This window comes from Pogona vitticeps, chromosome 2 (assembly GCF_051106095.1).
Source record: "Pogona vitticeps strain Pit_001003342236 chromosome 2, PviZW2.1, whole genome shotgun sequence".
Lineage (NCBI taxonomy): Eukaryota > Metazoa > Chordata > Lepidosauria > Squamata > Agamidae > Pogona > Pogona vitticeps.
Window position 1 is genome coordinate 91,012,975 of NC_135784.1, and position 27,332 is coordinate 91,040,306.

The following is a 27,332-nucleotide window of genomic DNA, read 5'->3' on the forward strand; positions in this document are numbered from 1 at the left end:
TAGGGATGTGTAATTTTGAATCATAGAATTTCAGATAACAATACGTACAGTTCAGATTCCAATTTTCTTTACTCTTTATTAGTTGTGTAACAAACTCTATGATAATTATTAGCAATTGAAGAATAAATGATTCCAAGAGGAATTGAGAAATGTGTTGCTGTTGTTGTTTAGTCATTAAGTCATGTCCGACTCTTCATGACCCCATGGACCAGAGCACGCCAGGCCCTCCTGTCTTCCACTGCCTTCTGGAAATGTGTGAGTAGATCCAAAGTGTCATACACAAACTGAAGAACCCATACAATTGGTCAACATTCATGAAGCCCTTTTCCTGTTCCCCTCCTCCCTTCCTTCCCTTTTTGGTATTTTTGTTTCTTCCTTTCCCACCCAGTATGTCTTTATTGTATTTGAAACTTAATAAAATATATTTTTTTTAAGAGAAGAAAAGGAAGAATTAGGGGCTGGACAGTATCAGTAAGTAGGAATCCTCAATGCCACCATTTGATACAACCATTTCCTGATACAATGCAGGAAATAAAACTGGTGTAGCTCATTCATGTATTATCACTTGTAGATGGAAATACAGTGGTGCCCCGCATAGCGACAATAATCCGTTCCGGAAAAATCATCACTATGTGGATTTGTCGCTATACAGAACAAAAAAGCCCATAGGAATGCATTAAAACACATTTAATGCATTCCTATGGGCGAAAAACTCCTTATGCGAAAATCCTCCATACGGCCGCCATTTTTGCTGCCCGGTAAGCGAGGAATGGGTGCGAAAACACAGCGGGCACCCTTTTTTAAAAACCCAGCGGCCATTTTGGAACCGCCGATCAGCTGTTCTAAAAACATCGCTATGCAAAAATCGGTAAGTGAAACAGATTACCAATCATCGCAAAGCGATGTTTTACCATTTAAAACATTGCAATGCGACCGCTTTTGCGATCGCAAAAACTTAATCGCTATGCAGATTCGTCGTTAAAGAGGGTGCCCGTTATGCGGGGCACAACTGTATGAAATGACAACCTTCATGTACAAACAGATTATTTCAAATTAAACATAGATAAAACTTCACATCACTTGTTATCATCTCACATACAGTGTTTTCATGGAACCTACTCATACACACAAGCTACCAGGCAATAAGAGAAAGGTACCTGATATATGTATGACCAAGGCAAGTGAACACGAAAATACACTTTGATTACAAATGTCTCATAGGACACAGATTATTTAGTAAGAAGGAAGCAAACAATAAATTCCACTTACATCCACTCTGAAGTCTTCAAGGCGCCGGAATTTGCTGAGGTATTCTTGCAATTTGCAGTCAATGTCTAAGTTTTTCGCTTTGGAATATTTTAGAAAGGCCCAGAACTTTTCAAGTCCATAAAGCTGCCCTATAATTATGATGGCCGAAAATATAAGTCAGCTCTCCCCACAAAGGAGTTTCTAAAACTACCATTTAACAACAGAGATGAAAGAAAATGGCTACAACAGTTTAGCTTCAGTAAAAGTTGGAATGACAAACAACTGTTAACCTGTTTAAATATTCAGAATGCTCAAATATTCTGAATGCCACTGGAAAGTGTTCTTCTAGAGCTATACATTCTGCCACCTGTCAAGTATCTTCTGTCTGGTTGCTAATCTCAAAAAAGCAGAGTTCCTAATCAAATCCAGAGAATCGACATATAGCATACTGTTTCTTTTTCAGTAGATACTGCTTCACATGGAGACAGTGATAGGCAGGGTCAAGGTTATAACTCTTTTCTTTGTACATACTTTCACACTGGCCCTTTCTGATTGCTGAACAGGGCCTATGAGCATAAAGTTGAATTACTCTGGCCACATAGGACAAAGGTGGACTAGTATCTTCTGAATACATGTTCAAGATCCCTTATTTATCTTTATCCTACACTTTCTGACAAAACAACTAGGTTGGCTAAAAACAGATGTGCCCACCCAACATACTCATGAAATCTGTCACAGTGGAGTGTATGAAATCCACATATTTTTCTTGAGCACACAGGGCACTTCTGCCAGCACAAGGGGAATGATGTCAGTGGAAGTTTGCCACTAGTTAAAGATTTTCTTTTTTTGATTTTACCTTCGTATGCGACTCGCACACAGTGAGATAAAATCATGTGCACGCTGAAACTGAAAAGGGAAATCTTTAATCAGTAGCAATTTGTTGCTTATATTACATTATTTGGATGTGGAGACACCAGCCACACGTTTTTAGATGGACTGCATGATTACTGATGTAATTTCTTAGAATTCACTAGCACCAGAGAGTAACACATGGAAGCTCTTGCAATATCAACCAGTATGTCTTATCTGCAATCATTACTTACCAGCTTCATAATCTTTTATCGTTTCTTCTTGGAAATCCTTAAATATATCAGGTCGGAATTTCTTCTCCAGCCCATAACTATAATATCTGAAAAGGCACTCTAGTCCGTACCTGTAAGACACCAACTTTTATCATTTGTCTCATATCACATACTATTTCTCACCAAGAGCTTTCCATGCTACTACCTTCTCTCTCTCGATCAAGTCTAAATTATTTACTTTTGTAATGTTTCTTTCAAGAGGCATGAACTGTTCAGATATTTTAAGTTTGACTGATGTTCCCGCATTCTACATTTGCAGCCTGGTGCTAATGCATTAAAGACAAGTAGGCCTACCTGTACCCCTCTTTTGCATCTTCCAAAGACAGTTGCTTGAACTCTTCATACATTTTCTTGTTAAAATGATCACGAAGAAAAAATGACCAAAATCGGAAGAGCGTATTCATCTCCTGGGATTGACCAATGCCCAGTCGCTTCCGCTCTGTTCCAGGAAAAAAATTATACAGCTATTTAAATACTGCATTATGTCCTGAATGGGTGAAGAAGATCACAAAGTCCTCAACTATTGATTTTTAAAAATAGAACAGGCATTTCTTGGTTAAGTGACAGTACCCCCTACACATTGAATACCCAATCTTTTTCAGTATGTGAATATATAAAATCATAACAACCTACTGTGAAGATTTTGCATGGCACTTTACAGACAAAATTGCTCACATCCAGTCTGACTTAGATTCTGTAGTTAGTACAGGTCCTGCTGATGCAACTTTGGCCCTGCTTGTCCTGTGTTAATGGCAAATTTCAGATGTTGCAGACTGAAGATGTGGACAGGAAACTTGAAGAGGTGAAAGCCACCACATGTGTGCTACAACACTACTCTTCCTGACTTACAAAAGCGAGAAAGGGACTGGCTGAGTGGGAGTAATGAACACCTCTTTGCAGTAAAGTACCAGAATTGTCTTAAGGAGGCAGTAGTGAGAACTTTGTTTTAAACAAAACCCTCCTTGAACTCCAATGTATTGGATAATTATTGACCAGTCTCTAATATTCCATTTCTGGGCAAGGTTTTAGAGCATGCGGTGGCATCTCAGCTCCAGATTTCTCATAGAAGCGGAGTATCTAGACCCATTTCAATCTGGTTTCATGTCTCCAGAGCAGAGATGGCGTTGGCTGGCTTAGTGGATGACCTATGCCTGAAACTAGATAGGGGAAGAGTACACCTATTGGTTCTGCAAGACCTCTCAGCGGCTTTCAATACTATCAACTAGAGATTAGCATGAAACGAATCTCAAAAATCTAATGAACCAGGCTGGTTCTTGGTTTGTTTCCAAACTGTGAAATCAGACCCCTTCTTCCAACAGTGGCAGTGTGTTTGACAATGTCACCATGTGGAACTTCGGAGACTTATGTAGGAATTCACATCCCTCAGGTTGAGAATTGGATGCTCTAGGACTGTGAAATATTGGGAACAGAACATTAAGAACCAACTAAAAACATGGATGTATAAGCAGGCCTTCCCTTCCAGTTAATTCCTGTCCTCTTTCCTTTTTCCCCCTCTTTATTTGATTTATTTTTATTTTTCCCATCTTATAGAATCATTTAATTAATTAATTATTATAATTTTTTTAGAACTTGTTATCCTTATGTTGTAAGCCACCTAGAGTGGTCAAAATGACTAGATAGGCGGGGTATAAATACAATAAATAAATAAATAAATAAAAATAAAATGTTATGGCTCAGAAATGAAGGAACCAAAATATAGCTTCCCTCTGAAGTAGCATAGACATTTTCTGCTCTAGTATGGTCAAAGACTGCATGACACAGATGAATCTGGTGGGAGGAAACATGGCATAACTCTGGGTTAACTCTGGGTTACACTGGATAATACCCATTGGCTGACAGTGATGAGGTACTGGGTATCGAGGAAGGGCACCAGGTTGGAATTGTGGGCAGGTTGCATAATAGCCAAGTGGCTGTCAGACTTGGGAGCAAAGGAGTCAAAAACACCTGCTTTGGTTTCTTGTCATGCCATTTAAGTAGAGTTATTTCCTTTTGTTGAAATCAGGAGGTGGAGGGCCTGTTCTGAGGATTGGGAGGAAGCCCAAGACCAATCTACAGGGTACTTATATGGTTGGTAAGATGATAAACATCCTTGAGGCTGTTTAAACTTCCACTGTTGGTGCTGAAAAGAGGAAGAGGACAATTCCATTCTCTTCGCCATATTTCTCTTCTTATACTGCAGTCTTATACAGCATGCCTGCACTCGGAGGGAGCCGAAGACCATCTACCGGCCACAGCTCACTGTGTGAGAGGCAGTGGGACTGTGAGTGGGCTTCTGCCGGCTGCCAGCTCTTTCTCAAGGGAGCTGGCTCAGTCTCTCTCTGCTGGGCCCTGCTGCTCCTGGCTGCCTCACCCCCCTCTCAACATGAGCCACCTGGCCAGGGGAGAGAAGGGGCTTTAAAAATATATACAATAAATATATTTACTTATTGTATATTTACAATAAGTAAATATACTTATTGTATATATTTTTTAAACTTATTTTAAACTGTGATTAATTGCCATCAATTAAGAAGAGACCCACAGTTAGGGTTGCCAGATACATGGGTACCAAAAGGAGGACATAGAAAGACAAAAAGGAGGACAAAGGAGGACATATTGAATGTTTCATTTGAATCATTCCAGATTAAACCCACAATGAATACAATTTTATTACAATAGCTGCCAATAAATGTCTCTTAGTGAACCGACCAAGAAACAGTCATGTTAAAAATTAAAAATAAATTCAATGGAGGCTTTTTTTTCAAAATACCAGGGGGTGGGTGGGCAGGTGGGGGCGGGGAAAGCCAGGGGGAAGGGGGTCCTTCCACCTCTCCCCCTTCCATCCAAAATCATAACATAAAATTAAAAAAAAGCCTGACATTTTAAAGGTTTTTATCTTTACCTGCCTGACGGAGGACATTAGGCTAAAAAGGAGGACATGTCCTCCTTTTGCCTCACATCTGGCAACCCTACCCACAGTGGATTTTAGGGAACAGGAAGGGGGGAGGGTGTTGGAGGGGGCAGCCATTGAGGTGGTGCTGGGTAGGGGAAGGAATGGCGATGGGGGTAGAACATGCCTGTGTAGGAGAAGAGAGGTTAGATATCTTACATCTATCCCCTCTTCTAGTCCTACCTCCAACCAGATGGTATCAGGTGACCATATCAGCAAACCCTTGAGCCACACAGTGCTGTTGATGAATGCCAGGTCAGTACAAAATAAAACTGCCCTCGTCCATGATGTAATTCTGGATGAGGGTGCTGACCTGGCGTGCATTACTGAGACCTGGGTGGGAGAGGAGGGTGGTGTTCCCCTCTCCTAGCTGTGTCCACCTGGGTACTCAGTCCAGCACCAATGCACTCAGAGGGTCGGGGAAGGGGAGTTGCTATAGTCTGTAGGAGTTCTATCTCCTTGACCAGGCTTCCTATCCTTTTGAGAGGAGGTCTTGAGGGCCTGTATTGTGCGTTGGGCTTGCGAGACAGATTAGGGATTCTGTTGGTGTACCGCCCACCCTGCTGCATACCAACAGTCTCATTGCCTGAACTGACGGAGGTAGTCTTGGACCTGGTGTTGAGGACTCCCAGGCTATTGGTGCCGAGGCTCCCTTGACTGGGGCGGCTCAGGACTTCATGGCCGCCATGACAACCATGGGGATGTCTCAATGTGTCATCGGCCCGACGCATGAGAAGTGCCATACCTTGGACCTGGTTTTCTCAACGGGACTGGAAGATGGTGGTTTGGATGTGGAGGGGCTGGCTGTGACCCCCATTGTCATGGTCAGACCACTTCCTGGTCAAGTTTAATCTATTAGCTTCTTCTCTCCTCTGCAAGGGTGGGGGATCTATTAAGATGATCTGCCCTCGGAGGTTAATGGATCCAGATGGATTCCTGAATGCTCTGGGGGATTATCTGTCTGATATGGTCGGCGCTCCTGTCAAAGCTCAGGTCACCGTTTGGAATAGGGAGATGACCTGGGCAGTTGACACGATTGCACCTAAGTGCCCTTTCCCTGCACGCAGAGCCCAGACAGCTCCCTGGTATACTTATGAGCTGCGGGTGATGACGCGAGAGGGGAGAAGGCTGGAGCACAGGTGGAGGAAATCCCACTGGGAGTCTGATCAAACACGACTTAGAGCCCATTATCGGGCCTATTTTGTGGCAATACAGCTGGCGAAACGGCAATATTTCTCCAGCCGTATTGCTTCCTCAGAATCTCATCCAGCAGAGCTGTTTCGGGTGGTCTGGGATCTTCTTCAACCGGGCTGCTCATCAGCTCGCTGTGATGAGTTTGCCATCCATTTTGAGGGGAAAATCGCTCAGATTCGCAGTGGGTTGGACTCCACAGTTACTGCAGAATCAGAGGATGTGTCCAGTGTGCCGTGCTTAGGTCAAGTATTAATGGATGAATTTCAATTGTTGAGACCTGAGGATGTGGACAGGGTGCTTGGATCTGTCTGTTCTACCACCACTCCGCTTGACCCTTGCCCATCCTGGCTAATTGGAAGACCAGCCAGGGGGGTTCGCATCTGGGTCCAGGAGGCCGTGAACGCCTCTTTGAGAGAGGGAGTGGTCCCTACCACCTTGAAAGAGGCGGTAATTCGACCACTCCTTAAAAAACCTAACCTGGACCCAAGGCTGGTGGTTAACTACCGACCAGTAGCGAACCTCCCTTATTTGGGCAAAGTGTTGGAGCGGGTTGTGGCTGGGCAACTCCAGGCGCTGCTGGATGAAACGGATATTCTGGATCCATTTCAATCGGGGTTTAGGCCGGGTTTTTGCACAGAGACTGCCTTGGTCGCCCTGTACCATGGCCTTTCCCGGGAGAGAGACAGGGGGAGTGTGACCCTGTTGATACTCCTGGACCTCTCAACGGCTTTTGACACCATCAACCATGGTGTCCTTCTGGATAGGCTGGCTGGGTTGGGAGTTGGGGGCACCGCTTTACGGTGGTTCTGCTCCTTCCTGGCTGACCGTGTCCAGAGGGTGGTGCTGGGGGACAGTTGCTCTGCCCCATGGCCTTTATGTCATGGGGTTCCTCAGGGCTCAATACAGTCCCCCATGCTGTTCAACATCTATATGAAACCACTGTGGGTCTATATTAGCTGTGGGTCCGATGGCAATTATATATAGTAAGCGGCATGTCTGGCCAAATGGATTTTATGTGCTGCCATTCAGAGTGCTTTTTGCTGGACCGTGAGTGCTGTAGTTCCATTATCATTATGCAGGTTGTGCGGTACTGGTTGCAGCTCGTCTCATAGAGATCTATGGTAAGCAGCCATCAGTGCTTGATAAGTTTGTAACTCTGATACCCAGAGTCACTGCGGAATGAATGTGCCTGACAATAAGGGCCACTTCATGTCATTTCTGGCTAAGAGAGTAGTATGCTGCTTTCTTTTGGGCCGTGTCTAGGAGGCATCCACAATGATGAAATTTGGCCAGGGTTGCTTAAACAGAAAAGCAGCTGCCTCCTTTTTTACCCTAGTCAGGTTCTCAATCCTCTTTGGAGGTTGGGTGAGGTGAAGTAGACAGCTTTTGTCATGCCTCTTTGATCATGTCAAGGAAAGAAGGCAATAGTGCAATTCTGACTACTTACACTATGTTGAAAGAGTCTGCCTTGAGAAGTGATTAACCTCTATATTAAATAGTGTTGCCATTCTCAACATAATATCTGAGAATGACTTAGTATCTTCAAAGAGGGGAAGGGATTGCCTTCACCTACGTCAGAACAGGGTGATGCAAGGAGTATCAATGGGGATTGTGGACTTGATATATTTTATTTATTTATTTGTTTTGATTTGTACCCTGCCCATCTGGTCTATACGAAGAAGAAGCAGACCTTGCAAAATGATGAGTTGGTTTCTTTCAGGTAGAGGTGTTATGTCCTTTGTGGGATTGGATTTGACTATTGACAAGGTAAGTTTCACCAGGTAAGAAGGTATGGTAGATGGCCAGGCCTTGGTCAACCCTGTTTGGACTAGGGGCTGCAGTTTGGCAATCCTTCAGATCAATAGTTAGTTTCAGTAGTGTCTTGGCTTCAAGGCACTTAATGTGAGCCTCTCATTATAGACCTCTTTCTTGAGGAGAAGGGGACCTCTGGGTCATGCTCTTATAACTGGTATCATTCTGCGCCATGAAGCTAGGCTGGCCCCCTTCCTCTTATCCTTTTCAGGAAGGCTTTTAAGCAATACATGGGGAGGGTGTCTCAGGGATGCTACATTTACTGAATTTAGATATTTTTAAATTGTTTAAATTTCTTTTTAATTGTGGTTTTAATACTGCTAAATGGTTGACTGTAGTTTTAAATCTGTGATTACTGTGTAATTTTAATTGTTGTGATTGACCCTGGGTATCCTATAAATAACGCACACACACAAAATTTGTACAGATTCCTTTGGATAACACGACAATCCACAAGGAGCACAAAAGCGAGAACAAATACAGTGGTGCCTAGCAAGACGAATGACTCACAGGACAAAAAACTTGCAAGACGAAAGAGTCTTGAGAGATTTCTGGTGCCTTGCAAGACCGTCTTGCGATATTTTTCATCTTGCAAGGCACGTTCCTATGGGGAAAAAAGTCAGAAACAAAAAAGTCATCAAAAAGTCACTTACCAGGTACAGTAGACTGAGCCCAGCTCCTCACGGTGACTTTGTAGCCCCGGAACAGTCTGAGAAAGAGTGCCAAACAGTGGAAACTCCCCCTCTCCCTGCCTCTCAGCTGATTGGCACTGGGTCTAAGAGGCTTTTTTCTTGCTAGGCAAGCCTCGGGAAGACTCTTAGACCCAGCGCCGATCAGCTGAGAGGCAGGCAGGGGCAGGAGCAGAGACAACCACAAAATGGCTGCCAGCTCCCTGCTGGTTGCAGATTCTCCGCTGTTCGGCACTCTTTTTCAGGCTGTTCCGGGGCTATCTGGTAAGTGACTTTTTGCTGATTTTTTTTTTGTTTGTTTCTGACTCCCCCCCCCCCACAGGAACACATTAATTAAATTTCAATGCATTCCTATGGGAAAACGCGCTTTGCAAGACAAAATTTTTGCTAGACGGCATTAAGCGTGGAACGGATTAATTTCGTCTTGTGAGGCACCACTGTATAATTAAAGAGGAAGCTAAGTTTGTAAAACTGCCCAGAAGCGTAGAGATTCTTCTTTTCATCTATGGCTTTAAATATGCAAACAGGAAACTGAAGGAAAAGAGCAGTGAAGAACAGTCTTCTCCAGATCACTAGAACCTGTGCTCACTGTAGTGCACACAGCCGCTCACATATCACTAAATTTCTTCATATCACTGTAAAGGCCTGCAACATTGTCAAGAGGATAAATGTAGCAACAGTTATAAAGCAAATTCTGAAATCATGCACTAAAACCAGGCACATAACAAGTTAGCTGTATCTTCACAACTCACCATTAAGGCAGCGCCGGCGATACTTATGGTAGACATGTTGTGTAAAACCATTCTCCTTAAGAAGTTCATGGGAGGGGTGCTGGAACTTGGGCAACGACTGTGGGGTGCAGCCATAGCTGCCAATGGCTGGAGTACCTTCTGAGGGGCTGGAACTAAACAAAGTGAAACATTACATTACTCTGTGCATGAGCCATATAGCTCAAGAGAACGAGAAGAACTGACAACAAGGTCACCTATGCTTCAGTGGAAAATTTTTTTCCCCAGTCGGCATGCACGTTTCTGACAAAATGGTGCAAAACATTAAGGAGAAGCACTATGGAAAAGCAAATCATATTGTGAAAAACTGCAAGAGTTATGAAACGAACTGCTTTTGATTGGCTCCGGGTGTGACCGCTCTCAGATCTTTTGTTTTTCAGTTTTGCAGAAAATCATTAGCTCTGGTTCCTATTACCTGATGGACGCAGTTCGGGGTCTATGCTCCCGGGAATCCATAACCCAACCAACATGACATTCCATTGGAGGATTTGAACTATGTCGTGTCTTCCTCTTCCTGGGTGTCTACAAGAAGCAGAAGCTTAGATGAGATTTCTCAGTTTCATTACTGAACCTACTCATAGGCCTCAAGTCAGCAAAATCAAGAATGCAAAACACACCCCTCTGATCATTACCACACACATATAAACACAAGACTAGCCCCTAATATGCTGGCTCTTACCTTGGCATCTATCAATCTGCCTTCCTTAACCACTGGGTAAAAGCGGGGCGTCTGCGTTGGGTCTTTCAGCTGAGGTGTGCGAGGGGTCCGGGGGGTCCTGGCATTGCGGTAGTTAGGGGATTCTGGCACAGTTGTTGGCAAAGATCGGGCAATGGTCGAAGGCTCTGGCACACCAAAGAGTTTGTTGGCTAGAGCATCTGTAGGAACTACAATTTAAAAAGTAACTCAGTTCCACAGCTTATATATAAGACACAGACATAACAACCTTCCAAAGTCTACACAGAACCACATTTCTTTCTGACTCCTGCCTCTTGCCATGTCCTCAGGGAAAAAAGTTCAAAAGCAATGATGCTTCATGAGGATGCATTTGAAGGGGGAGGAGAAAACAGGATACAAAGATAGAAAATAATTCCAGATATTCTATTTAAAGTATCCATATCTTTACACTTGAGGATAACAAAATCTGTAAAAACAAAAAGCAGCAGAAAGCAACACAGAAGCTAAACAGTGAAAGGTGAAACCTTAGGCAGTTCCTCAGGAGCATAGACCCCAGTTCCCAGACTACTTCCCATCAGTAGTCTGATTTGGGGCAACTTTAACTTCACTATGTACAGTCCTTTCTTAACAGCTTCTCCCAGGCTGTGGAATTCCCAAAGAAAGCTAACTTGATTCCTTCCATGCTACTGTTCTGCCAGCAGTCACAGATCTTTTTCTTAATTCAAGTGGGCTTTGGACAAATTACTGGTTGCTAAGGAAAGGGTTTAGATGTTGGTGCCTTTTTATTGCTGTATTTTAAATTTAGTTCCATTTGAATAGGATAATTTATTTCCCTGTGTTTAAATATTACATGTTTTTGTGCTTTGACATTACTTTTTTAGCTAATATTGTTGCGAGCTCTCTTAAGCCCCAGGTTTAGGAAAAAGGAAAAATATAATTAAAACAAACAAATGAACACTGCAGCTACTGCCATACATATCTGAAATTCTGGGTAACGCTTAATCTGATGACATAGGCTATAACCAACAAAATCTCATACTGTAATAAATGTACTTGCTTTCAGGTACCACAGGACTCTGTTGTTTTCAATGAAACGTGGAAAATCAGGATATTGCAGATGTGGCCTCCTACCTTGCTGAAACCTGGGTGGCCCAGGAGGGACTTCCTGATTTGGATCAACAGGAGGCTCAGGGGTCAAAGTGTCAAACTGCTCTCGACTGATCATATTCACCTTCTTGAAGTTCTCTACTTCTTGCTGTGTTTGAAAAGAGCATACGCAAAAAATTACACAGATATCCAGAGGTAATCTGTGGAAACCCTCTTCCACTGCAAACCTTACACTTGCTGAACAAGGTCACCGATGAGCGGGATAACTTTCACTGAGAGAAAGAAAGCTTCATTAAGAACTGCAGTACTAAGATATGCAACAAGTTGACTGGGACACTACAGTAAGAAAATATGTGTTTTATAAGACTTACCACAAATAAATCCACACAAAACTTTGAAATTCTGACAGATAAAGGTTACTGCATATTGTTCTGACTCAAAACACTAATGTTAAACAGAAAAGTGTTAAGATGTCTCATTAAAGTTCAAATACGCAGCTTCCATATGCACAATTTACCAAAAACTGCACACTGGGCTTAAATTAGATATGATGGGAGAGCAGATAGCTTTCTTTGCACACATCTGGTCAACTCATAAAGAGAACAGTCTTTAAAAATAAAACCAGCTATTAGGGAAGAGGTACCAAAGTATCCCCACTTCCCCCACCCTCAGATGTTTCAACTACTTTCCCTCATCCCCTGCCAGCCAGGTCACTTCTGGTATTGAGCCATAAACACAGCCAATATATATATGGGGGGGGGGGGGGGAAGAGGAATGAAGCCCAAGTGGAATTATGCCTTTTCTTTTTTCTTTTACCATTCCACAAGTGGAATGATACACTTTTAGGTTTCTCACCCATGACTGCTAAGTGAACAGGGCTGACTTGCAAAGGATGTCTTGTTCAGGGTAACTTGTAATTTCTTCAGTCAATACTACACGATTATTCTACAAATACTTTTCAAGCAACCATCACTGAGGTAATTTCTCTTTGTCAAGAAGCAATATGTAAATCACAAAGTTCCACTTGTTTATTCTGAAGATCTACCTGCAAACTGAAGTCTCTTCTCAAGTGAAAAAAAAGTTACCAGTTTGCTGATTTGTTAATTTTCTGCAAACACAAGCACAAGCCAGCACTGAGCAGATGCATTTCTTACAGCTACCAGTTTCCCATCTCAGTACCTACTAGAAGAACACCTAAACCCAGTCTTAGTACTCACTGCAAATACAAGCTGTAGATCTCTGTTTGGAGAAACTACAACTAATATTGGCAGTCTTTTCCTTCCAGAAACCACAGGGATTCCAAACTGATTTACAGATAAAACTGAAATACTATCCTCCTAATTCCAGATAGCTCTTTGGAAAAGAGGCAGTCTTTTCTACTTCTATCACCTAAGGATGATCTCCTTAGTTACCTTAGCAGTTCCAGATATGGTAACATAACCTCAAAGTATACCAGGTAGCAAGAGGAGCCAAAACTCCATACAGGTGACAAAGACTATAAGTACTAAACATTCAATTCCACCTACATGCATAAGTCCAGCACAATGGAATGCTACCTATTCCTATACAATTCATATGTTCCTTTGTAATTCAAATAAAGCAAGTGAGGAAAAAGCTAAGACAGTGGCATACAAAGCAAATCAATTCATCCTTCTTGTCTCTTTTGTCCTTCAGACAGCTAAGTGACATAAACTACAAGACACAACAAGGCCCTGATGGCCTAGGTCTTAAACTTGATGTCCTTTTTATATGTGGATCTGGCAACCAACTGAACAATCTAATAATGCAAGACTCTGAAGTCACCATTATTTTAGGGAGCAGTTGGCTGCACAATTCAAGCACGATTTCTGCACAGGGAAGGATAAAGATATGCTGAAGGGCTGGAATGTGTCCTTGACAGATTCTAACTATACTTCAGAAACCGGGCATTGCCATTTGGGCCTGTAATTAAGCCCCATCTCCTGGAATACTAAAAAATAAAAGCATGCATGAGGAAATCCATGCTGGTAGACGGTGCTACAGACAACACTGAACATAGGCATACTTGTATGGAAATCTTTAAAAAAAATTTAAAAGTAAGACCAGTATCATGATTAAAAGTAGGTCTAACTAACAAAGAATCAAGATATGGGCATTATACATGCTACAAAATAAGAAGGGTCAACCAGCGGAAAACAGTAATAATGCTTCTCACAAACTGGCAAGCAATTCTTATTCTCTGGGATACAACTATTTTGTACCAATGACATAATAAAAAGAAACAGTGCAAGTCTGCAGAAACACAGGTTAGCAAATAACTCTCTGTATATATCTTACGAGGGAATTTGTGGATGCTAGAGGCAATCTTTAAAGTCAGCCATGTGTTGCAAGCCAAACAGTAGCTTGTAAGATCCACTATCTATGATTTTAATGGATATACAGATGCTTGAGAAATATTTCCATACAAAGAACAGACACATCTATGAAAATGAACTTATCACTATACAGAAATATGACGGAGACACAGTATATCTGCTCTTTTGCCTGCACCCATCTCAGTACACATTCATTTGTTTGAACTAACAATATCATCCCCACCAATTTCTCCAGTTCTCACCTTTATCTGAGAGTATTCTGGCTCAAACTGTTCTGTCCACAGGTCCTGTTCATAGTAATAGAGGCCGTCGTTGATCACCTTGGCCAACTCTGCACTCATCTTTGCCCTAGATGTGTGGTTGCCTGTTCTGTCTCCCCCTGGGTGTCGGCGTAAATAAGGGGGTGTCTGTGTTACAATCAAAATCTTATTCACGTCCCTGTCATCAATCTCATAGTCTGAATCTTCATCTGACCAATCAGTGAAAGTATTTTTACGGCCATCCATCTGTTCCATCTCCTCATCAAACAAGAAGTCCAGCTCCTCAGGTTCATCCTGGTCTTTCTGTTTCAGTGGTGTTTTAGATTCTTCTGGTTTCTGGTATCAAAATAGACAATATCATCACAACAAGATCTCATGGGACTTTAGACTATGTTAGTGATCTAAAATTGGGAGATGAAAGCCAGTTGGCTGTAAAGTTCACATCTCCAAGAATACAGGCAATGCCTAATAAGCCAAGCACACCCCAATGAAACAAAGTCCAACCCATCAGTAGTTCATATTGTGCAATACTGTTTTTGCTCATCTTTTTAGCTTAATGGTCTGGTAGTCTGAGAGCAGAAACATTAAACTGCTCTGTAGTCACAGATACATTCTCTGAACCAACTGTCCATCATGCTTGATGAAACATGCAACATTGTACAATTCAGTTGCATAAAGCACAAATTCCAACAAAAAACTAGGATTCAGTTTGTGTGTAGGAGCTTAATTCCATTCTGACAGGGGAGGGAACACCTTCCCACTTAGCAGATTTAATTCAAATGAGGTAAACAGAGGAACGAATGCAGCCAACAAAACACACCAACTACCTTAGGTCTGACTGGGGAAGGCCTTGGCCTTTTCTTCACTTCAATCCATGCCTCAGAGTCCAAATCTGGCAAACTGGCAGAAAGCCCTTTGGGCATTGTCTTAAGATTACTGACTTCCTCAGTTTTAGTTGGCACAGGACTAGCAGTGCGAGGAGAACCAGGAGCAGATTCTGTAATGTGCATTTTAATAAAAGGAAACATTGGTTAAACATAAGGAAAGAGCACCAGTAAGAGTATTTCAGCCTATGCACAGCATGCATTTTCCTCAGAAATAAAAATATAGCTGAGAAGAGGGAAAGCTTTTTCTCAACATGAAAAACTAAAACAAACAGCTCTGGCTATTTAATGTTTATTCCACTTAATGTTAAATGTATTTAAACATTTTAAATTATTTTATGTAATCCTGATATAACTGTCTTTTGAAGCATTTAATTTTTAACAGATCACCAGTTAAGACAACTGATAAATTTTATTCCAGCCACTAAGTGCTTTCACTTCCCTACAGTAACATGGAAATACTTTTATTTTTAAATTTGCAAAGCATTTCTGTATTTTTCAGCTCTAGAATGATCAACAAATACATTTTTCAAAAAGTACTGAAAGTCAGTATGAAGTAGGTAAACAAAATGAATTAACTAGAAAATAAGTGTCTACAAAAGTGCTCCTGGAAGGATGAATGCTGCTCAAAGGCCAATGTTGCCTATTCGTGCCACAGGCAGATTCAAATGATACCTTTCCTGTCCAGAAAACGATTCTTACCAGATATATACCAAGACACAAAGATGAAGAGCACACATAATAGATGCTAAGATAGTACCACCCACTGGCTGAGATCTTTTGTTTACTGTTGTTCGTTCAGTCGTGTCCGACTGTTCGTGACCCCATCGACCAGAGCACGCCAGGCCCTCCTATCCTCCACTGCCTCCCACAGTTGTGTTAAATTCATGTTGGTTGCTTCGATGACACTGTCCAACCATCTCATTGTTTACTGTAGTAACTTGCAATCACTGTATGCTCATTGAATCGATGAGGATTTTGTGAATCAAATCCTCCGTAGATTTAATGTGTCTACTTGAATTGTGACTTACCATTTTAACCAACAGGATTTCAGCCACAATTAAGGAGTGACACTGAATTGTTATTATGCGCAACAGGCACTAATGGTTAAGACCAGGCTGTCTTCACTACCGTCCGCTCTTTACTGCACATTACAGTACTATTTGCCAAAAGAGCATAAGAACAGATAGATTTGCTGATACAGAATAACAGCATCAGAAATGAAGGATGCACTGGTAATGGTGTGGCTAAAAAAATCTTATAAATAAATAAATATTTGTCCCCAAAGATTTTTTTAGGATCAGAAGACCACAGGGAGAAAAAGAACTTTGTACAGTGGTGCCTCACTTAACGGGCGCCCCGTTTAACAACGAATCCGCATAGTGATGGCTTTTTTGCGATCGCTTTGCGATCGCATTGCGATGTTGCCTATGGGGAAAAATCGCTTTGCAATTTTTCCCCATAGCCCCATTTTCCCCCAGCTGACCGGCGGGGGCTTGGGAAGAAGCCCTCCCCCGCAGTCCTCGCAAAGCCCTAGCCAGCATTTTCCCCCAGCTGAGCGGCGGGAGCTTCCAAAGGACCGCGGGAGAACCCTCCCCTGCGGTCCTTCCGAAGCCACCGCCGCTCAGCTGGGGGAAAATGCTGGCGATGGCTTCGGAAGGACCGCGGGTGACCCCTCCCCTGCGGTCCTCCCAAAGGCCCCATTTTTGCACAGCTGATCGGCGGTTCCAAAATGGCTGCCTGCTGTGTTGCCTCGCTTTAGAGGCACCAAAAATGGCCACCGCTATGGAGGATCTTGGCATAACGGTGAGTTTCCCCCCATAGGAACGCATTAAACAGGGTTTAATGCGTTCCTATGGGGTTTTTTGCCCCGTATAGCGATGAATCCGGATAGTGACGATTTATCCGGAATGGACTATCATCTTTCTTTGGGGGGTGGATAATACTACTATTTTTTGAATCACTAGATAAAAAGACAGATGGGTTTAACAGAAAAACCATTTTATAGTAAAAATGAACATCAAACTGTCTGGGTAAAGGGGTTAATACACTTCTCAATGAACACTATCAAGTACTGACCTGTCTCCTTTTGAAAGCTTTGCCGAGGTACAAACTCTGGGCAATTGATTAGCTGGGAGAAGTCAGTTTGTGCATAGTCTGTCATGGGTTGGCCAGGTAAAGGCCATTTCTCTGGCTCTTCCTTTCTCCTTATCTTCTGGTCCACAATTTCTACCACTTTACTGTCTTTCAGTGCCTGGAAAACAAGCCCTTGCCATCAAATGTTAATATACCAAAGTAAGGCCTAGATGATTACTACAAACCAGATAAGGAACAGCTCACAGAAAAAAGTTAACACATGTTGCTGACTGTTAGGGAGCTCAAACACTTCATTCATTTACATTTGTCCTGAAAAGGTCAGGTTTTAACAATTAAACTGACATTTGTATTTACATTTCATGACTGGACTTTATCAAACAGAAGCCAAAACAATTCCACCCATTGTTTTTGTGGTTTTTTTCCGGTTCTTTGGCCGTGTTCTGAAGGTTGTTCTTCCTGACGTTTCGCCAGTCCCTGTGGCCAGCATCTTCAGAGGACTGGAGTAGGAACTCTGTTAGATTAATCAAACACCAACACAGCATAGACAGAGTTCCTACTCCAGTCCTCTGAAGATGCCAGCCACAGAGACTGGTGAAATGTCAGGAAGAACAACCTTCAGAACACGGCCAAAGAACCCGAAAAAAACACAACAACCATCAGATCCCAGCCATGAAAGCCTTCAAGAATACAATTCCACCCATTGTTACTTCTTTTCCCGAATGCCATGTGCCTGTTCTAAGCATGAGAGGAAAGGAAACAGCAACATGGCAGACAATACTCCTCCCCGCTTCACCTTCTCTTTGCTACAATAATTCTGTGAGACAGGCCAAACTGAGAATTACTACTGCAAGGTCACTCATTGAGGTTCTACACTAAAAACTAAGTTGAGTTGGGAAGCAATACTTTAACAAAATCAGTTCTCAACTGCAACACAGCAGTTACATAATGTCCATAAACACACAAGTTTTGCATACAACTCTTCTCACATATGTTTTCTACACATATACATCATTTCTGACTACTAAACCAAACCATTTAGTAAACTCTCCCAAGCCCACACACTCTGATTCAGACAATCAAAGTCCAAACATGTAAATGCCATGTGGTTTGTTTTCCAATCTTCTGTACACTCAGAGGCAACTACTTCAACATTATTCCTGAAACAAGTCACAGAAGTAGGTGACAAGTTAAAATCCATCCTCAGAAGTTAGATTAATTTTGAGGGGGAATTCTTAAGCAACCCCTTTTACCATAAAACTAATAGTTTAACAATTTAACAAGTCTCAAAATACTGTGCAGAAAATGGAACATGAACTAACTGAACTTTATTTAAAAATTAAACTGCTCCTGGCCCTTCTCTGTGGGTTACCATTTAACAACGAACATTGTTAAATGTAACATATTCCTTCCAACCTCAATTATAAATCATACAACAAAGTATTCTATACTAGAGAGACTGTAATTACACACCATTGGGAAATGGTTAATAAACATTCCTTTCCTTCCCTTCCCTTCTCTCACCCCACTGGAAAAGAAGTGAACTACAAAAGCTCCAGGGTTGCTGCAGTTCGACCTCCATTTCAGCGTAACTGTCAGAAGATGGATGCTCTCACATCCTCTCCTGAACCTTCCAAGGAATGCCCACAAAACACTCTTTTATGTATTCTTCAACAATGGAGACCTTACAAAGAGGCTTGCAAGTTCAAGTCTTCCTCTTTGGAGACCAGAATTTTCCTTCTGTCCTTGAAGAGATGTAGCTGAAAAAAATTTCATACAGCTCTCTAGGACCTCCTTCCTGAGACGGTAGGATTAAGGCCTTAGAATTTTTTCCCTAGAAGCTAAAAGATGAAGGTAAGATTTTACGACTACGATCTCAACATACAAACTTTGCTTTCATACCTTAAATTTCAGAAAGGTAACAAGGCATACTCAAGATTTTGAACACAGTATTTCAATCCAGCTACGTAGCTCCCAAACCCAAGGCAGATAGGAAAAGAATAATCACTTACTTTTATTATAAGGCCTACATCTGTGGTCAAGGCCTGAACTCGATGGAAACTGGCAATAAGGGTGATGGGAAGAAAACCTTCTGTATCCATTTTCCGCCTCAGGAAAAAGTCACGTTCCAAGTTGTCAACACTGAAGTAGTATTCTCTGAACACAACAAGTAGCAGGTGGTGAAAGATGGGCACATGTCTCAGGTCACATCAGATATACATCCCTTGACTAAGCTCTTGGAGAATGTATTCTTTTGGGCAAAAAGAGAATTTTTGTTCTCTTTTTTATCATCTAGAACTAGACTAAATGAAGATACTCCTAAATCTATCTATCTATCTATCTATCTATCTGTCTGTCTGTCTGTCTGTCTGTCTGTCTGTCTGTCTGTCTCTCACTCTCACTCTCTGTGTGTGTATATATATATAAAAAAGGGAACCCAAAGGTCCTCTTAATAAGAAAAGAATATTCAAAGAATAAAAACACAATCCTAAACCCACTTGTTCCAGAACAGTCCCATTATTTTCAGTAGATATAGTCCTAAATGCACTCCCATGCATAGGGACCTAACAGAAGCAGAAGACGTCAAGAAGAGGTGGCAAGAATACACAGAGGAATTATATCAGAAAGATGTGGATATCCCGGACAACCCAGACAATGTAGTTGCTGACCTTGAGCCAGACATCCTGGAGAGCGAAGTCAAGTGGGCCTTAGAAAGCCTGGCTAACAACAAGGCCAGTGGAGGTGATGGCATTCCAGTTGAACTATTTAAAATCTTGAAAGATGATGCTGTTAAGGTGCTACATTCAATATGCCAGCAAGTTTGGAAAACTCAACAGTGGCCAGAGGATTGGAAAAGATCAGTCTACATCCCAATCCCAAAGAAAGGCAGTGCCAAAGAATGCTCCAACTACTGCACAATTGCACTCATTTCGCACGCTAGCAAGGTTATGCTCAAAATCCTACAAGGTAGGCTTCAGCAGTATGTGGACCGAGAACTCCCAGAAGTACAAGCTGGATTCCGAAGAGGCAGAGGAACTCGAGACCAAATTGCTAACTTGCGCTGGATTATGGAGAAAGCCAGAGAGTTCCAGAAAAATATCTACTTCTGCTTCATTGACTATGCGAAAGCCTTTGACTGTGTGGACCACAGCAAACTATGGCAAGTTCTTAAAGAAATGGGAGTGCCTGACCACTTTATCTGTCTCCTGAGAAACCTATATGTGGGACAGGAAGCAACAGTTAGAACTGGTCATGGAACAACTGAGTGGTTCAAAATTGGGAAAGGAGTACGGCAAGGCTGTATATTGTCCCCCAGCTTATTTAACTTATATGCAGAATACATCATGCGGAAGGCTGGACTGGAAGAAACCCAAGCCGGAATTAAGATTGCCGGAAGAAATATCAACAACCTCCGATATGCAGATGATACCACTCTGATGGCAGAAAGTGAGGAGGAATTAAAGAACCTTGTAATGAGAGTGAAAGAGGAGAGTGCAAAAAACGGTCTGAAACTCAACATCAAAAAAACTAAGATCATGGCCACTGGTCCCATCACCTCCTGGGAAATAGAAGGGGAAGATATGGAGGCAGTGTCAAATTTTATCTTCCTGGGCTCCATGATCACTGCAGATGGAGACAGCAGCCCTGAAATTAAAAGGCGCCTTCTTCTTGGGAGGAAAGCGATGACAAATCTGGACAGCATCTTGAAAAGCAGAGACATCACCTTGCCAACAAAAGTCCGAATAGTCAAAGCTATGGTTTTTCCTGTCGTGATGTATGGAAGTGAGAGCTGGACCATAAAGAAAGCAGACCGCCGAAGAATTGATGCCTTTGAATTGTGGTGCTGGAGGAGGCTCTTGAGAATCCCCTGGACTGCAAGGAGAACAAACCTATCCATTCTGAAGGAAATCAATCCTGAGTGCTCACTGGAAGGACAGATCCTGAAGCTGAGGCTCCAGTACTTTGGCCATCTAATGAGAAGAAAAGACTCCCTGGAAAAGACCCTGATGTTGGGAAAGTGTGATGGCAAGAGGAGAAGGGGACGACCGAGGATGAGATGGCTGGACAGTGTCTGCGAAGCAACCAACATGAACCTGACCCAACTCCGGGAGGCAGTAGAAGACAGGAGGGCCTGGCGTGCTCTGGTCCATGGGGTCACGAAGAGTCGGACACGACTAAACGACTAAACACACACAACACACACGCACTCCCATGCTCTAAGCCAAGGAACAAAACATTTGCTGCAGGGAACAAAAAAACCTGCAGTGACTCCCGAACGAATACAGTGTCAGATTTAAGTAGTTCAGAAGCCTGCTAGTGTAGTAAGATTCTCTCCACCCCCACCCCACTACCTGCAGTCCTCTGCTCCCCCTACAAACCTGTTCTGGAAGGTTTCCTAGCCCTCTGGAAGATGCTTTGAAGGCATGTGGAAGATTGCGCAGTTCCACTGACAGAAGCAGTTATGTCAGTGGAATGATAGTGCTGGATCCCACCTGCCCACTGACTCTTCAAAAACCCAGCTGGGCTTTTGAAACAGCTCAGAGAACTTCTTGATACGTACATCTGCCGTTTGATATAGTCTTTAAGCAACTCTTGGTCCACACTGTAGAGCTCTGTGCTGCTGATGTTGTCAAAATAATACGTGATATTACTAGTGTACTTCTGAGTACGTGACCCATCAGAACCATCAAATTTCCGGTAACCGTAATGATAGTCAAAGTGAGCTATAGAAAAAAGAGAGCAAAAGGATATACATTGCTAAGCACTCTATTTCAATAAGACCATTTTGCCCTTTCCATTTTGAACTCCTGCAGAAAATTATGCAAACCAGGCGTACATGTATCTGTTTCACAATCTGACTTTGGAGATGGGCAAGTTAACATCCTACTAGAATGCTTTACAAGCAAACGAGGTAATTTTAATTTAAGCCAAATTTTAAAGACACAAAAATGTAATCACCCACATAAAAAAGTAGGCTGCAATGATTAGACTGGATAAGAGTCATTATGCAGCTACACATGTCTACTGACTGGCCACATCTCAAATTACTCAAATACAAGCAACTTTTTCCTGGCTATAAACCTCCATTTCACATGTTTCTTTCACAGCAGCTTCTTATCTCAAAACATTCAAGAACTATTACCACCACATTTTCTAGTGGCATCAGACACAAGACATGACTTTTACATACAAAATTTAAAATGCAGGTATTTACTTGACTGGTACAGGTATTTTATTCAACTCAAACTGTTCTGTTCAGCAAAAACAAATCAGCTTCCTCCAGTCAGTGACTTTCCAAGTGGGAGTAGAAGTTTGTTGTCTGCCAGTTCTTTGTCTGTAATATCAATAACATCTTGTACACAGAAGCACTGCTCTAAATGTACTATGGTCTCCTACGTACAGCGAGTACCTCCTCTTCCTCTTCCTCTTCCTCTCCCTCGGCCACGGCCTCTACCTCTGAATGCACCACGCACAGTTGCCCCCTCACTCTTGACACTAGATGTTTCATCATGATCAGGCCAGTTTCGTTCATGTTTGTTATCTAGATGCCAACCTGCAACAGAATTGGAATGGGAAATAGGTGACTCCACCTCTGCAGGTGTGAAGTGATGCACTTAAAGAACCTGGGTGAACCATAGATATGGGTGAAGCTCTTTCCCTTCCACTCAGCAGATACAGGATGACCAACACTTAGTCAAAAAACAAATTAGTATTTGCTACATTAAACAGTCATGTCCCTTGAGAACTATTTTGATACTACTTTAATAAAAAACAGTCAACCCTGACCAGAATTAGAGGCAGAATGCAATGTAAAGTCCTGCCAAACTGCTAAGTACATGAAACTATGCTGTACACCAGAGAGGAGCTCAGAGACTTCTGCAGAAAGGCAACAGTCTTAAGAATTAGCAAGAGCGTGATCCAAAAATGTTTCCTTTTGAAGACATTCTATTATACCTTTGGATTCATTTCGGTTGTTGGAAGGGTGCCGATGTTGCTCATTCTGTCTGTTGTTGCGAGAAGCAGTTTTGTCCCTTGCCACATCGGACTTCACATCTATTTGCAGAGGAACCCATTTGTGTCTACTGCCTGCAAGACAGAAAAGACTATTGACTACATGATTATGCAATCTCCAGAAGACTAAGAGGTTGCCCATTCACACCTGGGGACATTCGAGGGCCACACCTGCAACTGCTCTAACCCCAAATTCATTTTCTTATACATAGTATGCATTTCTAAAAAACTGAAAAATCTGGTGATTTGTTTTTTAAATGGGGTGTGGGTATAGAGAAACTGGCAGCCCCTCAAAATATGACAGAATTGCCTCCCTCACATTGGCAAAGATGCAATGTAACATTTTAAAATATAATTATTACTTGCATTAATTTTGTATTGGACCAATTGATCTTTGTTGATTCTTATGTAGTTTTAAATTATATACCTGCTTCTTAGAAGTTAACCACTAGCCAGCATAGATGAACTCTAAATGCAAAAATATTTTATAACACTAGAAAAATACATGCCCACCACCAATAATCCAGTGGAAAGACCTTACAATGTTGGCATATGAATATATGACATAGATGTCAACTATACACGGATGTGATTTTTTAATATTTGGAAGCCTTTTTATAGAAACCTATGTGTAGACAATCCTCTGTTTTGTTTTGTTCTTTTCCTTTCCCATCTCCTTTTCTCTCTTTCTTTCTTTCTTTCTTTCTTTCTTTCTTGCTTTCTTGCTTGCTTGCTTGCTTGCTTGCTTGCTTGCTTGCTTGCTTGCTTGCTTGCTTGGCATTGTTATAATTTGTACCTACTGTATCTCCATTTTAGCTGTAAATTGAGTTTCTTCTTCTTACTTTTATAGTCAATACTATTTTCTTTAAAAATGTAACATGGAGGACTGGGGACCCATTTGGGTTCTGAAGAGGGCTGCATGCTGTCCACTTGTGCTTTGCAAATACATTCAGACTTTCTCTCATATCAACTTCATCCACGGAAATAATGCCACATGAGAAGATTTGGCTGAACAGAGATCTACCATATTGGGCTTTACAGGCCCAAAACAAACTTAATGCTAAATCCACTTAAGGATGTGAAGGTGCTGAAGGAGAGTGGAGGAAGGGAACTGGGCACCCATATCTTTCCAGTTCTGTTCCCAGGCCTTTACATTTCTAAAGCCACTTAGAAATTCCACAGAAACAGCTATGAAATGGAATTAAAAGAACATTTTGGTGGAGAGAATCTTGGTTCATGGTTCAAAAGACATGCCTGATTTGTTTTTTCCACTACACAGATTTCTCTTAGTATCAATCCTTGCTTACTGTGAGAAAACACAGATTAGCCATTGTAGTGATCAGGCTATGAGACAATACAGTACTATGAAGGATCACAGAAGTTGTGCCAAGACTACAGGAAAGAGGGAGAATCAACTTTCACCCCTGTTCTTCCATCTATTGGTATGGAACGGAATATACGTTTTACCCATATTTTTCTCTCAGGAATACATAAAAACTGGAACTTAGCTTTTATATAATGTTTTAAAAACAATTTTACTTGCAATTGATTTTGTAATTATTGGGGTTGGAATTCTTTTGTCCTGATTTTTTCACAGTTGTGATTAATTCTTGTTACTGTTTGAGACTGCACTGGTTGCTTATCAGATTGTTCCCTATGATTTTTATATTAATCTTACTCCTTTCACGTTCTTGGTTTTGATTTTCATTGGGGGTCACTTCCTTCCTCTTTCTTTTGTAATATGGTAAGTTCTGAAGAACCGAGCCCCATTCGTGCTTCAACCCTCCAAAGAGTCTCTTCTCACCCTTCTTTTTCTGAGCAGATTTTTGGTTGTCATCATCTCCATTCTTTTCTTCCCCTGATTCATCTGACCGGGTTTTCATGTTCTCTTTCCCATCACTTCCTTCCCCTTTCTCCTGCTCCTTCATGTTTTTCTTAACAGGAAGTTTCCGCAAAGATTGGGGCTTCTGTGGCAGGTGCTGGAAAATAACCAAGACATGTGACATGAGAATCATAACAGCGGTTCAGTAAAATATGCCTGACAATTGACACACGATAGTAATTTAATCCTCTGGAGTGGTAACTCCCCATTACACAGATATGGCTATCCCGAAAAGAGCAGCCAAGAATCTCAATTATCTTCTGGAGAGCTTTAATTAATCAACAGCAGGACTTTGATGCAACAATGCTTGGATCCTTGTCCATGTTCAAGAGCAGCAGCCTGTTCCCAAGTAGGAGGAATACAAACAAGGCCTTCTATCACATTAAAGGGGAAATGTGCATCTGACACACAGATAACTACTGAAACAAGGTCTTCCCAATGATTTTTGAATCACTCAGAAGTTTGATAAGGGACATTTGGTGAATGAAAATAGGGTAGGATAGCAAAACAGAGAACAGACTGGCCGACAAGAAGCCACTGCAAATCTACAAAGGTACTGCCAAAAGGGACAGAAACTCAAAAATAGAAGTGTGCTTTCAAGTGCTTCTACATCTGTGCTCTTCTGCGAGTACTTATACCACCCACGTTAAAGCCCTACAGCAGACATCAAGCCAAATACCAAACTAAGCACTAGCTTAAAAAGTGAGGCTTGGTGCTAACCACTCAACCTGCTTCACCCCCTTTTCACAGCAATCCCACCCTTGCACAGTTACCTTCTCTGCTATGGTTCACTGTGATCAGGATTTAGAATGGACTGCAAGCTACTATCCCAGAATAGCACCACTGAGCTAGGGAGTACAGTAGGCAGGAAACCCTAAAAGGAAATCCTCTGCATGCAACCTGTACTGTGCTATTCCTGGCTTTCTCCTAAGCAAGGATTTAGCACCCCCAAAAAGTGTTGCTCAGACTGATATCTTAGCTATATGGTGCAGAAACAGGAGACTGTGTTGCAGTGTGAGTTATATAAATTCCGTTACTCTCATTCTGCCCTTCATATGCACACTCTCTTATTCACTCACTCACACATACTACTTTCAAGGAATATATGAGCACTTTCAGAGCTGGGAACTTCCCTGTAATCCTTACCAGACAAAACCAGAGCACCAACATCCCATGTAAAGGCTACTAATGCAACACGGACACTCAGTTACTGTTTCATTCCCTTCTATGGGATTTTTATTTTAATTCAGGTCTTTCATTTTTAGTATAACAAAACAGTTTCTGCTAAAAGACCAATGTATGTATTTTCCCTGTAGTATTACATTTCAAGGGGCTCAATAAGCCTGACACTGAGGAACCTCCCTATACGATGGTGCTCCAGAGTATGTGGATGAATGAGAAGAAACTGGAATGTGATTCCCAGTCAATTCTGTTCAATAAATATTAGACCCTAAGTAAGTACAGACTTGCTCAAGCAGTGATAATGTCCACCCACCAAAAAATCAATAGGGATATTCTATGATTGACACTTGGGAAAAGAAATGCTGAAGAGAGTATGTGAAATATGCAGGAAAAGAGAAAATTATGTCCTTAATCGCTCTCACTTCCTAAAAAGAAAATGTTACAATGCTGTATCACAGGATCAACCAAAAGCTAATTAGCTTTGTTCACGCCTTCACTAGACAGAAGCAGAAACCCTGGTAAATACTAATCAATGAAGAATCTGGGATTTCAAAAAATGACACTTCAATTACTATGCAAAAAGGTTATTTAACATGTTTTGCAACTGATGAACTTTAAAAAAAATAAGGTTTTCAGTGGCCAGACAAAATTAGTCTCAAACCAACACAGAAACTAAAACAAATTCAAAATGTTCTTCTTTCTTTTTTTTAAATGAAGGAGGAAACCATGGCTTGCGGTAAAATCCTAGATTTTGATTTTGGGAAGTGAAGGAATCACTCAAGCTTTTCTTCTGAAAAATGGAAATGAAAAGTCTGAACACGCATTTTATGAAAAACCTCAAATGCTATGAAACTAATAGCACGCAAAGAAGAAAACAACAAGAGATATGTCATACCACCACTGACTGAAGATGTTTGCAAATACTTACCTCGATGTACTGCAGTAACAGTATCATGTTATCTTTAGCACATAATTTCACCCCACTTCTGAAGCAGAAGTGTTATCTCCTGGAGAACTGGACATAAAGTCTGGAGTTCATATCATTCTGCATTGCTCTA

The 27,332-nt window shown here is 41.7% G+C and overlaps 1 protein-coding gene across 6 annotated transcripts in view; it reads right to left on the minus strand.

The window, feature by feature from the left end:
- The window catches only part of LARP1 (La ribonucleoprotein 1, translational regulator), a 93,641-nt gene that overhangs the window by 8,979 nt on the left and 57,330 nt on the right, over positions 1-27,332 (minus strand). For 5 of the 6 annotated variants that reach the window (XM_020796945.3, XM_078385609.1, XM_072990025.2 and 2 more), the window contains exons 4-18: positions 25,015-25,189; positions 23,154-23,285; positions 22,600-22,752; positions 21,760-21,922; positions 19,211-19,355; positions 17,184-17,358; positions 15,048-15,217; positions 14,203-14,556; positions 11,631-11,754; positions 10,503-10,708; positions 10,239-10,345; positions 9,788-9,939; positions 2,685-2,829; positions 2,352-2,461; positions 1,270-1,397 (exon numbers count right to left, since the gene is read on the minus strand). In XM_020796945.3, coding sequence (XP_020652604.2) covers positions 1,270-1,397; positions 2,352-2,461; positions 2,685-2,829; positions 9,788-9,939; positions 10,239-10,345; positions 10,503-10,708; positions 11,631-11,754; positions 14,203-14,556; positions 15,048-15,217; positions 17,184-17,358; positions 19,211-19,355; positions 21,760-21,922; positions 22,600-22,752; positions 23,154-23,285; positions 25,015-25,189 — 2,439 coding nt within the window. The remainder of the gene's footprint in view (positions 1-1,269; positions 1,398-2,351; positions 2,462-2,684; positions 2,830-9,787; positions 9,940-10,238; positions 10,346-10,502; positions 10,709-11,630; positions 11,755-14,202; positions 14,557-15,047; positions 15,218-17,183; positions 17,359-19,210; positions 19,356-21,759; positions 21,923-22,599; positions 22,753-23,153; positions 23,286-25,014; positions 25,190-27,332) is intronic. The other variant, XM_020796947.3, reaches the window with a different exon arrangement.